Here is an 18,191-nt window from a genome sequence, read left to right on the forward strand (position 1 = left end):
TGCTGTTTCAAATGTTTCACAGTAATAATATATATCTCATTTGCTATTCTATAACTAACTGGAAAATCTTATGTTCACAAGAAATTCTCTACCACACACATGCCAGAGACTTAAACAAATGCCACTGTTTCTCCAGAAACAAGGATCCTATTGAACATGTAGACAGCCAATTGAACTCCACTGCATGAAGAAAAACCATCCGGAAGGGTAATTCAATTTTAATTTATTGTCATCACTTTTCTTCATGATCCAGATATTTGAAAATGCAAAGAAAACCAACTTTTCATGATATGTCAGGGACTGGCACTAAAAAAAATTCAGACTGCAAATGAGTTATACAAATGAAATATCAAATGGAGATCCAGTTATCAAAATGAAAGCACTCAACATATTAAAAGTTCACAATTATTTGTACAGAGCACATAAAAAAGTCAGCTTGCTATCCAACCGCTGTGCTTTTAAAGAGCTACTGCAGAATTTGAAGAAAATAGATGTATTAGTTAACTTATAAAGAGATCAAAGAGCCTGAAACAAGTAGTAAAAAGAAATTTTTGCCTTTATTAGAATGGCATTAGGCCTTAAATATGCCAATTTTGGTAATCACATTATTGTTTTAATAAGAAACGACTCTACAGAATTGCAATACTGGTCCAACAGTCTTGTCTTTCTTTTAAAGCAAGAAACAGAATGTAAGTAACCAGAAAGCAGGGCAGGCATCGGCTAACCCAGGAGACTAGCTTCTTAGATCCAAGCGTTTGCAGAGAGAACCATTGGGCTGGGGAGGGTGGAGCAGCTCGAGATAACTGGAACCCAGAGTGTGCGCCAAGTCCCAAGAGACTGCTGTTGAATTCATCTTTTCCTTGGTCACATTGTTTCCCTCCAATACTACAGTTTTTCTTTGACTTTTTTTTCCTCAAAGTATAAAAAAGTATGAAATATAAACACGCTCCGGCACGGCCCACTCGGCAGTGCCCATCAGGCATTACAGAGCTCTCTACACACCCACAGAGCCCAGCACACTGGGTAAGTCAATAATATACAAAATATCAGGGCACAGAAAGAACTAAAACCCATTTCTTTTTTGATACACATAAGATTCAAATACTCAACCTAAAGGAAAACAATCGTCTTGGCTCTCTTCTACATCTGCATGTTGACACATTCATTAAATATTCCTGTATGATCGTGTTTGGTTAAAAACCTCAGAACCATCCATTCAGACAAAAACAGGTCATCAGAAAGATTATCTCGTTTCCATCTCCCTAACCCCAATAAACAAGAAGTCAACTTTAGGACATGACTCCAAACACTGGATTGTGACGACAAATGCTAGGTCCAATTTCTTCATAATCCTTTTTGGTGTGGCATACTTGGTAGAACTCAGGCTGAAAGCAAAACAAACAATGCATTTTAGAGGTCAAATTCTATTTTGCGAAAGTCTGTAAAAGAGATACTTTAAAATGGGTGTTAAATAATACAATATTTATCAGTCAATTCATGGCTTTTAGACAAAGCTCAGAACTCTAGGAACGAAGATTAAAGTCTAGGATAGATAAATCTGCTGGAACTCCAGACCATTAATTCACATCCCACTGCTCACTGGACACCTGTCACTACGGAGTTATGACAGGCAGTCTGCTCTGCTGGGCATTTCCACTCGGGAAATCTAGCTTTAGATTGGGACAGGAATCTGAAGTATAGCAAGAACCTAAGGAAGCAGAAGGTCACACTATAAGTATGCCTGCGCCTGCCCTTTTTACCTGATGTATGACTACATTCTAAAGGGCAAATCTCTCTCTCTCTCTCTCTCTCTCTCTCTCTCTCTCTCTCTAACACACACACACACACCACCCCTACCCCTAATAACGCATTGCACCACAGCTGCAGATGACTAAATTGAGAGAAAAAACAATCTTTACTTGTTTTAAATGGTTTTATAACCAATGTTGCTAATCTAGTAATTTATATAAAAAGATTCTTTATTTTAATAGCCCATGCCCTAATACAACAGCATAAATATTTACTATACTAATTATATTAGAACATGTTCTAAGGGAGATCTAGAAAGAAGATTCTAGAATAATTCTCTTTATTCTGTTTCAAACACTATTCTTCCTATGCAATGAAACCTAATGTTTTCCTTGATATTTTTAGATATTTAAACAGAAATACCAATAGCCTTCTGGTGAATATTGTCTCTGCACATTTAAAGGAATTTTCTCTATAATAAATGTTAAAACACAGTATAATAAGCTCACTCTGAAGTATATAATGTCTAGTAAAGAAAAAGTAAAAAGAACAATAAAGTGAAATGACTTCCAAATATAAATACTATCTATGTGTACACACACACACACACTTTTCAGTTTTTTATTCTTCTAAAACATAAAAGTTCACAGGTAAATTTACGTACCGTGGAAGCCAGCATTGACCCGCCAAACCAGACTGCATACCGCTGCATGTGGTGTGTAATAACTTGTACATCAATAGGCTTGGGCTAAAAAGTGACAAAGTAACATCATTTCAACTGTAAATTCAAGTACCAATTTCTCAATCAATTAAGCTTAAATGCACATACACAAAAATAATAATTATAAAGTCCAAGGGACATGACTCAGAACCTGAGATTATAGTGGACGTGGACCACTGAGGAAGCAGAAGGAAGCAGATGACCACACTTCTCAGTACACACAGCATAGCACAGTTATTTGCCCTACCACACAGGAGTTGAGAGGCTCCAGACACAATGATACTTGTTTAAAGAAACAGAACCGCTATTACTTTGCCTTAATCTTACAATTTGAACACATGTATCAAATTATCACAGTGTACCCCATAAACCATGTATACTTAAATACTAAACATGCAAATCAAATACATAAAAGGAGACATGCATGGGGCAAAACTAGGGAAGGCAGAAACAAACTAACCATACTTCTGGCAACTATTCAGTGACAAACAGAAACAAGTTAACTAACTATACTTTTGGCAAAGACCTCAGCCACAACTATTTCAGGAAAACAAGAATGAATGTTAAAACTGCTGGTTGAAAAGTTTGATGAAGAACAGAACAGCTACACAGCCAACAGCTACACAGCCTGACAGGCCTCCACTAAGTTTCTACACAAGGGAATGCAAAGTTACCCGCTACACAGGAGAAAGTTGGCAGGAAGCACTACACCAAGTGGTTAAAGTTAATGCATCCTCTGATAAAACACAGTAAAACTGATATGATACCGCTTCTGTGATGTGACCGTCAAAGCACAAACTACACCCACCCACAAGGAACACCAAATAGACCCAAACCAAGACAAAGTACAGAAAATAAATAGCCTGCATTTTCAAATATGTTCAGGCTAGGTAGCACTGAGCAAACCGAAGCTTCCTAGAGTTCCTTAACTGGAGTAGGCAGGGCCACCAAGACAGCTCAGGTGTAAAAGGCATTTGTTATCAATCTGTGTTTGCCCGTAAGACCCACATGGTAAAAGGATCAAACCAACTCATTCAAGTTATCCTTTGATCTCAACATGTGGATGGATGCACATAGGCGCATGTATGTGTGCGTGCACACCAACCCAAATTATTACAAAAAAGAAGAGGACTGTATGTTCTTTGACTGAATAATATGCCATTGTTTTTTTATTTAATTCTGTTTTCCTTTGGCTTGACAGATCATTGTTAAATCAACTGGTGAACAATGTCTCAGGTCAACAGCCACACCTTGTTTGTATAATCAATGTATGAATTTCTCAAACCCAGAATTTAAACTTAGAAGTTATTTATTGTGTGTGTGGACAGTGTGTCGTGGTGTGCTTGAGGAGTTCAGAGGATAACTCCAAGAGCTGCTTCTCTCCTTTCACCTTTCCATGGATTTCAGGGATCAACCTCAAGTCACTCGGTGTGTACAACAAGCATCTTACCAGGCCCTAATACACAGATTTAAAACTAGGTCTGTGAAACACGAATCAGCTTTTCACATGGTGGAGTTATGTGTGTGTCAGGAGAAGTGGTTGGTTGAGGAGGAAAGCAAACATAAAAACCTATTGCATAAGCAGTCTGCCTGAGCTGTGAAGTTTCGTCATTACTCAACAGAGCTCAAAACAGATCAAAGTACCAAACAACAGACTGCATCCGTGATTCTCAGACAGTAGCCATCGTCCAGCAGAACACCTTGCATGTGTCTTAATGCTAAGTTGAGACGCTGGCAAAAATTCCGGTCTACACTGCAGTAACAGGGGGCCTCAGTCTACACTGCAGTAACAGGGAGCCTTCCACATTCCCTGTCAATGGTTGAGAAAACCAACCTTCAATCTACCACCGCTCAGCTCCTCGCTTAACTTCAGCCTGGCGTCTACAGTTCTCTTCAAATCTCTTTGCAAACGGCGTCCAAAGTCTCTGAACATGGTTGAACCACCAGAGAGGACAATGTTCTGTGTTGGTAGAAAAACAAAAAACAAGAAACCAAAAATTATGACCTTTATTTTAAAAGAGAAGCAATCTAAAGACAAATACACAAGAATTCAATTGTGTCCTTTCTAAGACACAATTCTCTAATATTCAACAATGAACAAGAATAAAGGCTTTAAAATATGCTATTAAGTATTATGAAAAGAAAACTTAAAACTCCAGTTTTTGTTGTAAACACTAACCTTGTAGAGAGGACGCCGGACATCAATGGGGCAATTCTGAATGACTTCATCTACAACTTCTGAGATAGGCTGTGTGAAATCTGGATTAGCAAACTGAAAAATAAGTAAATTTTATACATGAGATAAAGAATTGTTGTGCTAATATTTTGTAAGTGTATTGTTCAAGCTAGTAACAATCCAGCTGAGGAGTGAAGGGACCCTGGTGGTCAACATACTGGAGCTACTGAGGATAGCAGTCAGGTAAGATTCAATTAAAATAAGAAAGCCATGCCTGTACTCTGAGACAGTAGACCACACAATAAGAACTTCTGTGCACAGCTAAGAGAATACCTGAACAGGAAAACAATCTGGCAAGAAAGATTCAGAGAGCCACACACCGAAGATTCCCAAAGGGTCTATATATTTTATGAAAACTTCACCACAGTGAGAATGTGCTAGAGAGATGGATTAACAATATAAAGCATCTATTGTTTTTGCAGAGGACCTGGGTCTGTTTCCAAAACATACATGCTGGCTCCCGCCTTTAATTCCAGTTCTAGGGTATCCAATGCCCTCTTCTGAACTCCACAGACAATAGGCACATATGTGATACAGACATATATGCTTACAAAACACACAGAAAAGACCTATAAAAAGGTGAAAATAATGACCAACGGTCCACCAGTAATATGTTGCACACCCTGTCATAGATTCTGCATCTGCAAACTGACTTGTAACCCCCGTGTGAACAGGTGACACTTATTTCCACATACACAGGGCAGCAGCACTTTCAATCCAAGTGCACACATTCCTGGTTGAAGCTGAACAAGGTGGTACTATGACTATTTAGCTATCACATTATAAACAAATACATGTCCTTTTCAGTCATTTATGGTTAGTATTTTTCCTACTATGACTGGTGATCCTGATCACCATCTAAGGCACAGTGCTGATGTGCCTAGGAAGAAGTCTGGGGTGTGTGTATTAACCAACAAAGTGCCAGTTAGACAGCATCCTTCAGATCTAGATAGTGGTATGGATGGCAATTAGTTCAAACAGATGAACACATAGACCAGAGGTATGCAGACAGGATAGAAAACATAATGAGGAACTGATAGAAAGCTAACCTTTTTCTTCCCTTGGAGCAATAGTTCAGTATTCAGCACTTTATAATTTTCTCAAGAACTTTATCAACAGATGATCATAAAGAGTCAGTGATGTATTTAATATGACATATCATAGCCAAAGTAAAGCTATCTCTCTCTAATATGTGATGCTCAAAAGCAAACCCACACGCCCCATGTTTTCCCTGGAGAGCAGTCCCCAACAGTGCATTATAGGGAACAGAGAACAGAGCTCAGCTTGCCTAGCTCTAGACCTCATTTAAAGACAAGCTCACAGGCAGTCAGGGGCAGGCTGACTGTGAAAGAAACCAAAACAGAGCTTGAGGCCTACTATCCATGAAGGCATTTGTGACTACATACAATCTCTGTGGGCTTTAGACTGCAAACCCGGAAAAGGCCCTAGTTCTCAAAGCACTGTGCTTTAATAAGCCCCTGGCAATCCTCTAACTTCAGAACCTGGAACTGTTCTTAAGTTTTTTGTTTTTTTGTTTTGTTTTGTTTGTTCCTTTTTTTGTTTTGTTTTTTGGTTTTGGGGTTTTTTTTAAAAGCAAAATTTAATTTTCCCAAATCTATAAAGAAAGTAACAATATGACAGAAAAATCTTTTTTATTGCATTGATTTCTACAAAACCCTTCCACTGTTAAGGCAGAACTAATAAAGTCTTCATTGCCCTTTGTCTTCTCTAATATGTACCTAAAACAGTCTCTCTCTCTCTCTCCCCCCTTCCTCCCCCTCCCCCCATGCATATAGTTAACCTTTCCAATAACCCTGCTCATCTCATCTGCCGTACTGTGAGAGCCGTACTGTGAGAGAAGGCCAGAGCAGGGCTGTGCCCGCCACAGCTGTGTCTGCAGCCTTTGCACGGCACTCGCTCTCCTCACATCTGATTTTACTGAAGCACAATCTTTCTATGAAGCCTAGGCTGGCCCAGAATTTTCAGTAATCCTTCTACCTTCACCTACTGAGTGTTGGGATTACAGGTATGGACACAACTTCCGGTTTTCAGTTTTTAATCAGGCACAAAAGCAAAACTTTACAAAACTCTACATGTTCCTTCCTATACTCTATCCACCATGGAAACTGTGATACAGAAAGAAATGAAGTTTAACTTGGGCCTATCTGTTGGAATACAGGGCTTATCCAGTGCAATGCAGAATCCCCAAATGAAAATCAGAATAGTGGCCAAGTGGTTAAAGGTGTGTGTTGCTCTTGCAGAGGACCTGAGTTCAGTTCCCAGCACCTATGTTGGGAAGCTCACAATTGCCTTTAACTAGCTCCAGGAAGATTCAACCTCTAGAAGATCCAATTCTGCCCTTGGCAAGTACCTGCATTCAAGTGTACCCGCATACATCCATAAATATAAATTTAAAAAATTTAAGTATCTTGAGCTGAAGAGATAGCTCAACAGTTATGAGCGCTGGCTGTTCTTCCAGAGGAACCCCAGGACCCACATGCACAGCAGTTGACAAGCATCCGTGACTCCAGGTCTGGGTGGTCAAGGCCTCCTGCTTCCCATGGGCACAGAGCAGGGAAGTGGTACATAGACATGCATGCAGGCAAACACCCATATGCATAAGTAATAATGCAATTAAGGAAAAGGAAAACCAGGTTAATATAATAAGCAATGAATATTTTATAAAGAACAAACAAAACACTATTAAATAGGTTAGAAAAAAATATTACAAGTTCCTCAAAACTTGTTAATAAACTTAACAGTGGGTCCCCAATCAGCCCTTCCTTCGATTTCTTATTAGTCTACCTCTTCCCTGGTCAGGTATCAGCAGCACGCAGCTGTGGAGAATGTTCTCAGAGGTTATTAAAGGAGCTAGACTGAGCATATCAAATACATACAACACCCCATATCTGTCTCATAGTTAGAAATATATTCTAAATTTAAAGTATAAAATGGCTTTGAATTTTCCTTTAAAAAATTCAAAATTCCAAATACACTCCTTCAAAAAGAAACCAGTTCTTTCTAATATTTGTGGTGAACTTAGTTGTTGAAAAATAAACTTTCAACAGGATTTCTGCATCACACCCCGCCCTCAAAGCTCAGGGAACTATGGGAAAAAGAGGAGGCTGAAAGAGCAGGAGCCAGACGTGCTGACTGACTCCAAGGAAGCAGTGTCTTCCAGACATGACAGGAACAATACACAGGCAAAACCTAGAGACTGCGCAGCATACAAAAGATGCTCACAAGCTCAAATCGGACAAACAGCAGCACTGAGGAGGGTACACACCTTCCCACCCCTTAGCGAGGAACAGCAGTAACTGGTACCCACTGGGAAAATCAGCTGAGTTCCTGGGTATAGGGCAGGTTCCATGCCCAGGAGGTCAACCTAAAACTGACTTTAGACTTTTGTTTACTTTGTGCCTCACTGGTCTTGCTTTTTTTTTTTTTTTTTTTTTTTTGAGAGAAACACAGAGACACAGACAGAGAGGGAGGAGAGAGAGGGAGAGGGAGACGGGGAGGGAGACAGGAAGAGGGAGACGGAGAGAGGGAGACGGGAAGGGGGATAGGAAGAGGGAGACGGGAAGGGGGATAGGAAGAGGGAGAGGGAGGGGGATAGGAAGAGGGAGAGGGAGGGGGATAGGAAGAGGGAGACAGGGAGGGAGAGGGAGAGGGAGAGAACAGCTCCAGCATGAGGTTGAGCTGGTAGGAAGCTGGGGAGGGGAGGGAAAAGAATTATGATCAAAATATTCTGTAAAAATTCCTTAATAAAAAAAACAAAGTAAATCCTCTCATCTTTCAGATATTTTATCATCAGTATTCAAATCTTGGATAGGTTAAACATTCAATCATTCATCTAGTCCAAATTAGAAAAATGAATGAATACTTCAATTGACAGGGAAACTAGAACACAGAATCTCAAATATTCACTTGGGAAGTGGCACACTTTCTACAAAACACACACACATACACACATACACACACACACACACACACACACACACAAAAGCAAGCTCTATTCTGGGAAACTACTGTGAACTAACTAACTACACTCATCTAATTTTCTCTCACCATATTAAAACCACTGTAAAGAGAGTTTTTGATTGAAAAAAACAGAGACAACCCAAAGCTACGGCAGCTAAAGAATGTGCAGACCCTCCTTACACTTACGTCACCAGTGACGTCAAACAAGAATGACACTGATAATGAACCTTTCCCACAAAGAACTAACTACAGCTGGGAGCTTAAAACTAAGGCAGGAGGAGACAGGGCACACAGTCCCATAGTCAGCCCCAAGTCTCCATAGGAGCCCATCAAATGCTCTCTCCTCATCAAGACTTCTAGTTAATGTATTCTTAAGAATCAACTCTTCGTCAAAAAACAGCTTTCTGAGCTATTTTTATCCTCCCTAAAAATAATGAAGGCCCACAACGGGTGTCAGAAGTTCCTAAATGAACTGTTACAGGGTGGGCACACAGCTCAAGAGCACAGAAGAACTGACTGACTGACTCACATGCTAGAACTATCAGGGTAGAGGGAGTGCACAGGGACAAGAGCAGGAAAGAGGCAGTTCTCTTCCACAGCTCAAAGTCAATTCAAAAATGCCTAAAACATTTTTGTGTCTGTGGGAGGGCACGGGGTGGAGTAAGAGAGGGCAATGGATCAAGGTTGCAAATCCCTAGAACTCCAGCTCTGCTGTTTGCTTTGGTTTGGTGGAACCCAAGATGGCCTCAAATTCTTGAGCCTTAGCATCAGGAGTGACAAGGTCACGGAACTGCAGCACCATGGGCCGTGGGCAGAGGCTCATCTGCTCTGGTCTCATTACTTATTCTGACTGCCACTCCACTTTCCCTTGACAGAATCTAAATTACTCAAGTTACTGATTCCTCATATTCTTATCCCTCTCACATCTACATATTTACCAAATCATAAAACCCTCATTTTGCTTCTCCTCCTTTCTCCATGACAGACATTTATTCACCTGAAAAACTACAACAAACTCATCTGCTTCCAACCCAATGCATATCACTGTTCTGATACAAAACCACAGGTGTATGTGTTACATCCACATTTCCATGCTACATTTCCACATACTTTGAATTCTTGAACATGTAAGATAGTTACCCACCCAACTTTTGGGCTGACTGCATATGTTAATCCCTCTCAGAAGTGTCCTGGTTCTCCCATGAAGACTTGTGCTGTTTCTCTAAACTCAACAGATATGTCCAACTGTTAAAGCAAACTACTCTCATTTAACTACTTTTCTTATTCTCTAAACTCAAAAGAATAAGATTAAATATTCTTTCAGTTTTTGATAGTCAATACTTAATCTGAAACCATGAAAGTCATAGCCAATATTAAGTGTAAAAAAAAAAAAGCAATTATTGAAAATAACTGTTCTTGATGCTGAATAACCACTGCAGGCACTGAATATTAAAATTCTAGTAAAGTTAAATTCTTACTTTCAAGTTACCTGAAGAATGTGTTTTAAAGATTGCCAAAGCATCTATTGTATTATGCTATGGCAGTCTTTGTGCTCATTAGATTCAGTAGAGGCAGGAGCTTTCTGGAATCATTCCCAGGGTTAGCTGTTATAAACTTGAAAAGCTGCCCTCTGCCTTGCTCTTTAGGACCTCGGCTCTCCCAAGTGCATAAAGATTAAAGAGGCAAGATATGTACAGATAAATCGGGCAGTGGTGGCGCACGCTTTTGATCCCAGCACTTGGGCGGCAGAGGCAGGTGGATTTCTGAGTTGAGGCCAGCCTAGTCTACAGAGTGAGTTCCAGGACAGCCAGGGCTATACAGAGAAACCCTGTCTCGAAAAAACAAATCCAAAAATCAAATAAACAAACAAACAAACAAATAAAAGGATGCTTTAGCAGAAGCCTTTTCTGGGGGGAAGGGGGGCAGGGGGGCGTGGAGTCAGGAGGTAGGTTACAAATCATGCACTATGGTGCTTTAGGGCACTAAAGAAAGTTTCTCAAAGTGATTCTCTCTGAATTTCTTCTGACTTTCTACTGCATATTTCAAAGTGATCCGTTTAAAATAAAACAAAAAATAAAAACAACAACAACAACAAAAAATACCAAAAAAAAACCCCACCAAACCCCAAACTACAAACAAAAAACAAACAAAAAAAAAAACACCAACTACCAAGCATTACCTCTGGATGGAAAAAAATCTCGGGTCCCAGGAATCGCTCGTAGCCAACGTCAATGGAGAACTCTTTCTTTGAGATGGCGTTGACTCCGGTGTACTGTTTGATCCACTTTGACCCATCCGTGTCATACTTGTTAAACTCTTTTACTAAATCTGGGCAGACATAACTGTAACGTTCCTGAAAAGCAAATAAATAAAAGTATTTTTTCCTCTTTTTAGGTAAAGTTAAAAAAGAAAAAACTGCATAGTGTATCAGTCAAACAATCAAATGAAAAAGATAAAATTAAGTAATTTTGATAGATGAAATTTTAATACTAGAATATCATATTGTGTGGTACAAATTTTTGACCCCATCTATCAATACAGCTAAATTTGGTCCTAACTATTTTAATGTTATTTTATAAAAACATGTACTAAAGTCTTTAACATCTACCAACATCTACAATCTCAGTAACAGAATAGAATATTCTAGAAAGGAAAAATCAGAAACCACAAATACAAAAAGAATATCTATTCCAACACAAATTAACACAGATCCCTTATGCCTATTTAGAACAAAACTAATTCTGATCAAGGAAATGAGTAAAGAAATAAATATAGAAATGTAAAATACTCTACTCTTGCCTGAAAGTCTGAATTAACACCCATGATTACCTGTATGCCACTGTTTCTCTCTATCAATTTTTGAGTAATATGCACAATGTCCTGTAATTCTGAATAGCAAGGACCCTTTTCAAAGTAGCCACAATTATTATTACACATAACAAAAATACATATATTTATATATAATGCTGTCATGATGTGGCATTATGGTGTTTTACACATTTTAATCCAGAGCACTGGGGAGGCAGAGGTAGGAGGATCTTCTGTGAGTTGGAGGCCAGCCAGTGCTACATAGTGAGACCCTGTTTCAATACCCCTGCCTTTAAAGGGAAGATGTAAAAAAAAGGACAATCTCATTATCTTACACACTGTCTTTTAGGGTTTTACTGCTGTGAACAGACACCATGACCAAGGCAACTCTTATAAGGACAACATTTAATTGGGGCTGGCTTACAGGTTCAGGGGTTCAGTCTATTATTATCAAAGCAGGAGCATGGTAGCATCCAGGCAGGCATGGTGCAGGAGGGGCTCAATGTTCTACATCTTCATCTGAAGGCTGCTAGCAGAAGACTCTCTTACAGGCAGCTGGGATGAGGGTATTAAAGCCCACACTGACAGTGACTCACTTGAACAAGGATACACCTTCTAATCGTGCCATTCCCTGGGCCAAGCATATACAAACCATCACACACATCAATTTCCAAATCTTGGGGGTGGAAATTTCATTAAGAGAAGTTTTTTAAAGATCTTCAGCCTGAGCAGTCTTCGTTGGAATAAATCTAAATTCTCAGTGGCCTTTTGTTTGCTTTGTTTTAATGTTATAGATCTCCCAGAGAAATTAAAATAGCATTAATTAAATTTTTATGTATTTAGTAGTTTGGACGGGTGTTTTGTGGTTGTTTTTGTCTATATGAGATCGAGAATCTCTCTATAGCACTGGCTATCCTAGAACTTACTATGTAAACTAAGCTGTCCTCAAAATCAGAGCTCTGCCTCTGTTCCCAAGTGCTGGGATAAAGGTGTAAGCCTGGCTCCATATATTTAGTTTTTAGATTATCAACTTAAGATAAAGTTCGGAAAGCATTTAGTAGTTTCTTTAATATACAGTAAATAGTCAATGCATCTTCATGCCTAAGCTTGAAAGAACAAAGACATCTCCACAAATGCCATACAAAGAGATGCAAATAAACGAGTTATTTTTGCAAAGGCAGATTTACATATTCAAAGCATGAAAAACACAGAAATTTTTCAGCTTTGTTGATAAATAACAAATTCCAAAAGCAATATAAAAATAAGGAAAATATTTTGACTGCATACATCACACAAATGATATAAGAGAAAGCATATATTGTCAAAACCTAATCAAATACCTCACATACCTATCACTGTTTCTGTCATGTTCCACATCACTTGAGTAACATCCTCCATCTATATTGCAGAGTTCAACAAGCCAATTATGTCAAAACAATTTTAGCAACAGAAAACAATTCGGATTAAGATAAGGACTTCAGAGTAAACTGAGATGTACTAATTTCTGGGTAAAATAAATCTTTACTTCTAATAAAAGGAGTAATCACAAAAGTGTATGCTTAAACACTCCGAGGCTACTAGCCCTCTCAATGTGAGAGAACTGACAGAACATGCAAAAGGCAGGTGACCACCAACCATTATTTGTGAGAAATAGAAAACAACCTACAGGGATAGCTCTGCTGAGAGGATTTGGGTGTGGAGCCTTCCTCGCCATCACAGTTAAGCATGTGAGAACCTGCAGATGGCCCGCCCACAGTGGGTGCAGCTTACCTTCACTGCTTTCGCAGTTTCCAAGGACTGCTCAGGAGGGATTCCTACTTCTCGGTCTCGCAGCAGTTGCTGAATAAAATATGTTATATCTCTTCCTGCGATTGGAATGTGTTTAATACAGCTGCCAATAACATATCCTTCAGCCTAGACACAAGGAGAAAGGTGTCAAATTTACTTTAGTATTCCCAGGATAGTAAGATGCTTAGTGGGGAAAGCACTTGCTTTGAGTCCTGAAAACCAGAGTTTAATCCCTATAATCTATAAAGGTGGAAGGAGAGAACCAACTCCACTCACATGCTCAGGCACAAGCATTCTCACCTCATTCCCATATAATAATGTTTTAATATTATATTTCTAAAAAATAATTGACTAAAAAAAATTAAGATCCATTTCTTAGTCAGACATGACACGATAGCTAAAGTCCCAGCATCTAAAAGGCTGTGGCAGGTTTCGAGGTGTCCTCATCTACTATTGCCTCGAGACAGTGCCTCTAACTGAACCAGCAACTTGCTGTTTTTTAGCTAGGCCACTGAGTTCTTAAAACTACACCATGTCTCTGCTTCTCACTGCTGTGATTAGGCATGTACAGCTATGACCTGCTTTTCATGTGCGTACTAGAAATCTGAATACAGATATTCATACAGAAGAGAGCAAACTCTCTTACCCACCAAGTCTTCTTCAGCCCCACAACAATTATTTTAGATACCACAAAGGGGAAAAAAAAAAAGAGCTATCAAGTAAATTACACTAAGCTATAAAATGCTAGGAAGATATTAAAGACACCCAAAGGCTAAACAAAGGAGGATATATCTACACAGTAAACTAGGACTTGGCAATACAAAGAAGCATATATGCTATAATATGGACAATTTCAAAAACATAAGTCTAAGTGAATACAGCCTATCACAAAGACCAGAGTATATAATTCCCATTTTTATGAAGTTGCTGGACAGGCAAACCATTCACACAGAAAGCCTCTAGCTGATAGATTTCATGTACACCATACTTGGAAGCTGTCATGTGCTATTTGAGCTCACTAAAAACTTTCCTTCTGTGTGTCATTTTCCTCCTACATGACCCATGATGCCACTGAGATTGCCAGCACAGATTATTCTGCCCCTTTCCTAGGTCTTTAAGTGAAGTCAAACTGAGGTTGATTACGCCTTATGTACTGCTCTCAGCTCTGTGACCTTTACCGGTTACAAACATAACTATTATTTGGGGCATAGCATGATAAGGAGCTGGCATTTGCCTCCCTTTAGCACTGTTGATGCTCTTTAAGATTTTCGAGATCCTCATGCAGCCCATGGCCCATGATGGTAGCCCAGGAAGAGCTAGAGTCTTGTAAAGGTCTCTCTCATCAGTTCCTACCATTTACCTCCCGGTGTACTAGTTCACATTCTCTTTAGCAATTTTCTCTACTTACGACAGGAATGACATGAGTGACACCGTCTCCACTGTCTATTACTGTACCCGTCAGCGTCCGCTCTCCTACTTGTCTTGAGGTCCAGGATGCAGCTAAAGCAAGAACAGCCTAAAAGGTAAGATAGATAAAAATAAACTGTTAAAGAATTACTAGGAGTAAACGTCTATAGAAGTAACCTGCAATGAAACTACACACTTTCTACGGTTCATGGGTTTCTTACTGCATCAGGATACTTAGAAAGTTCAGAGTTTAAAAGGAACATTCTGCTCCTAGAGCCACAAGCAGGAGTGATACAAACATATATGTAACATGCATGACACTACCTACCCAAGCTTAAATATCATTACCCAGGCAACCACAAACTACCAAGATGTCCTATCATCACTATGAGCAGCAGGCACTACTCTTAAAAACTCAAAACTCAAAAGGTAAAGTTCCTAAATGCAATCTGCAGTCAGCACTGGATACAAGTACCTTAACTGAAAAGGCCATACACACTTCCAGATACCACGAGTTAACTAGAAAACCGGTAACAGACAATACCGCTTTCCTAGCAAGAATCTCACCATGGCTAATTCAAAACAAACCTTTCCAGGGTGGGGGTGGGGGTGAGGGTAGGAGTAACTTTTGTAAACTAAATATAATTTTTTAAAAAAGCTAATTTCTTAAAATCAAAATATACGCGTAACTAAAAACTGATGATAAAACTGACTTTGTCCACTTGCAATGTAACACTAAAAGGAACCACGGGGTATTTAGTCTACCATCCTCCTTTAAAAAAACACAAAACAAAAATCCCCCAACAATCATGTGGCTTCAGCCTCCTGAGAGTGCAGCCATGGCTCATCACCCGTTTTAACAGCAATGACCAAAACAGAAAAAAGAAAAAGGAAACAACCATCATTTCAATAATATAGTAACTGTTTACCACCACACAATATTTTTTAAAGGTTTTACAATGAAGAGTTTTAATGTTAAAAGAAAAAAAAAAAGAAAGAAGAAATTCTTTTTGAGATTTCATTTTAAAATGTACTCTCTGGTAAAAACTGTCTTGTGATCATTTTCTACAAGTCTTTTATAAACAATTAGGATTCCAAACTAGAACATGTATATATTAATATACCAGGTTACAGAAATCTTACTGACTGCTGCACACAGGAAAGAACAGATACTAAACGAGCGAATGAGAAGCACCGAGGAAGTCAGGCAAAGCACAGCATGACTGTGTCTAAGTTACCACCTCAGGAAGCATGGTATGATCTGAATTATGCTAAAGCTCTCTAAGCAAAGAGCTCTGCATGGCTTAGGAGAAAACGAAGCCTGGATAGAATGTAAACGTCACGCGTAACTACGCATAAGACACTCACCTGCACAGCAATGTACAAGCCTGGAACATTGAAGGACTCAAACATTATCTCAGCAGTGTATTCCCTGTTTTCTGGAGTATTCAGCGGAGGTTCAGTCTATTGAATTGAATGATAATTTAAATTGGCAATATTAGATCACTTCAAACTTTATAGGCAATTTCTAAAGGGGAAATAATTTATAAAATAATTTGAAAGGCACTAAAATTTATAGGTAGAAAGCCACAAAGACTATAGGAAAACTATAGAGTAAAAACAGACCACATATATAAAAATAACATGTTCTCAGTGTCTGTATGTGCGTCTGTTTTTGCTTTTCGCTCCCTGTTTGTTTTGTCCCATGCTGGCTTGTTTATATTATAATGAGAGAGAAATGAATGGGTATGGATTTGGGTGGGAAAGTCATGAAGATCTGTGAGGAACTGGGGGGGGGGGGAAAGGAACTGTAATCAGAACACATTTATTATAATTTTTAGTATAATTGAAATTTTTATTTAATGGATACAAAAATGTGGTATATATACACAAAGGAGTACTATTCAGCCATTAGAAACAATGAATTCATGAAATTCTTAGACAAATGGATGGAGTTGGAGAACATCATACTAAGTGAGGTAACCCAGTCTCAAAAGATCAATCATGGTATGCACTCACTGATAAGTGGATATTAACCTAGAAACTTGGAATACCCAAGACATAGTCCACATATTAAATGATGTCCAAAAAGAACGGAGGAGTGGCCCCTGGTTCTGGAAAGTCTCAGTGCAGCAGTATAGGGGAATACCAGAACAGGGAAGTGGGAAGGACTAGATGGAGGAACAGGGGGAAGGGAAAAGGGCTTATGGGACTTTCGGGGAGTGGGGACCCAGAAAAGGGGAAATCATTTGAAATGTAAATAAAGAATACACCGAATTAAAAAAAAAAGTGTTCAATATCATTACAAGTCACCAGGAAATGCAAATTAAGACCAAATCAAGAACCATAATGACTAAAATTAAAAAAGAGTAACAGGCTAGAATGCAGGAGCAATTCGATTACAATGTTGGATGAAGAGTCACTGTAGGCCAGAGTTCTACACCAATTAAGCATTTGCCCTGCAGCAGAGCAAGCCCACAAAAGAGATGAGATTACTTGTCTCTAAATAAATGAATGTTCAAAGAGCCAGACTGCCATATGCAACTTCACGTTATCAATTTTACTCCAGCACATCTTGTATGAATTCATCAGTGTAAAACAACTATAGGCAAGATTAATCTCATTTGTGAAAATAAAATAGAATGAAACATTGGTTACTTGTAGGGAATGAGGAGCATAAATTGACTAGAAAAGGTATAGAGAATGTGTTATTTACACAACTACAACTGTTAAAACTAAAGGTGGGCCAATCACCTAATTCTGAAAAACTACTTTACAGGGACACATCTATACTTACTCACTACATTATGCATGGTCTCTGGCTATTTCTCCTCTACAGCAGAGCTGGATAACTCTAACAGAGCCTGCTATGCTCTCATTTGGCTTCCTTAGTGTCTGCCTGTCTGTCTACCTAGGTAGTTAGCTATCTAAACTATCTATCCCACCTACCTACTGGCCTACCTACCTACCTACCACTATCTGGCCCTTTCTCTTTTGTCACACCTGGTCAAAATACATAGAATGATTTAGCTTTTTGATTTTTTTTTATAATAAATAAACTTTATATGAAAAAGAATATGAACAAATAATGAAATGTTTGATGAAGGACATACTAAGTATTTAGGCATGAACTGATTCTCATCTCTACATAGATCATTTTGATGTGACTAAAAAACAAAATAGATTAACAGATGGATAAACCAATATATGCCAAAACAATTATGCTAAATGTAATTATACTGAAATGTTAATTATTACACTTAGGTTTTGGCATATAGGTGTCCACAGTAAGGTTCTTTTCACTTTACAGTCCAGCTACAAATGGTATTCACAATGTGCCACAATGAAACACTGAACACTAGGGTAGCAAAAACTCATACTCAAGTAAAAAAGAAGACATAAAAGACAGTCAATTTTTGTTGTGAGAAGATAAAAATGGAAAAAATAGGAAATGTTCACTTATTCTACTAAGAAGTTAGAAGTCCTTATCAAATAGTTTTA

General features: G+C 38.7%; 1 protein-coding gene across 1 annotated transcript in view; it reads right to left on the bottom strand.

Moving 5' to 3' along the window:
- Nucleotides 1-208: 208 nt before the first annotated feature.
- Actr3 (actin related protein 3) overlaps nucleotides 209-18,191 on the bottom strand; it is a 42,305-nt gene continuing 24,322 nt past the window's right edge. Inside the window, exons 5-12 of the mRNA XM_052201033.1 lie at nucleotides 16,059-16,154; nucleotides 14,692-14,799; nucleotides 13,266-13,409; nucleotides 10,867-11,040; nucleotides 4,650-4,742; nucleotides 4,305-4,430; nucleotides 2,414-2,497; nucleotides 209-1,385 (exon numbers count right to left, since the gene is read on the bottom strand). Of these exons, the coding sequence (XP_052056993.1) occupies nucleotides 1,290-1,385; nucleotides 2,414-2,497; nucleotides 4,305-4,430; nucleotides 4,650-4,742; nucleotides 10,867-11,040; nucleotides 13,266-13,409; nucleotides 14,692-14,799; nucleotides 16,059-16,154 (921 nt within the window). The 3' untranslated portion in view covers nucleotides 209-1,289. The remainder of the gene's footprint in view (nucleotides 1,386-2,413; nucleotides 2,498-4,304; nucleotides 4,431-4,649; nucleotides 4,743-10,866; nucleotides 11,041-13,265; nucleotides 13,410-14,691; nucleotides 14,800-16,058; nucleotides 16,155-18,191) is intronic.

Source organism: Apodemus sylvaticus, chromosome 12, assembly GCF_947179515.1.
Source record: "Apodemus sylvaticus chromosome 12, mApoSyl1.1, whole genome shotgun sequence".
In the NCBI taxonomy this organism is placed as follows: Eukaryota; Metazoa; Chordata; class Mammalia; order Rodentia; family Muridae; genus Apodemus; species Apodemus sylvaticus.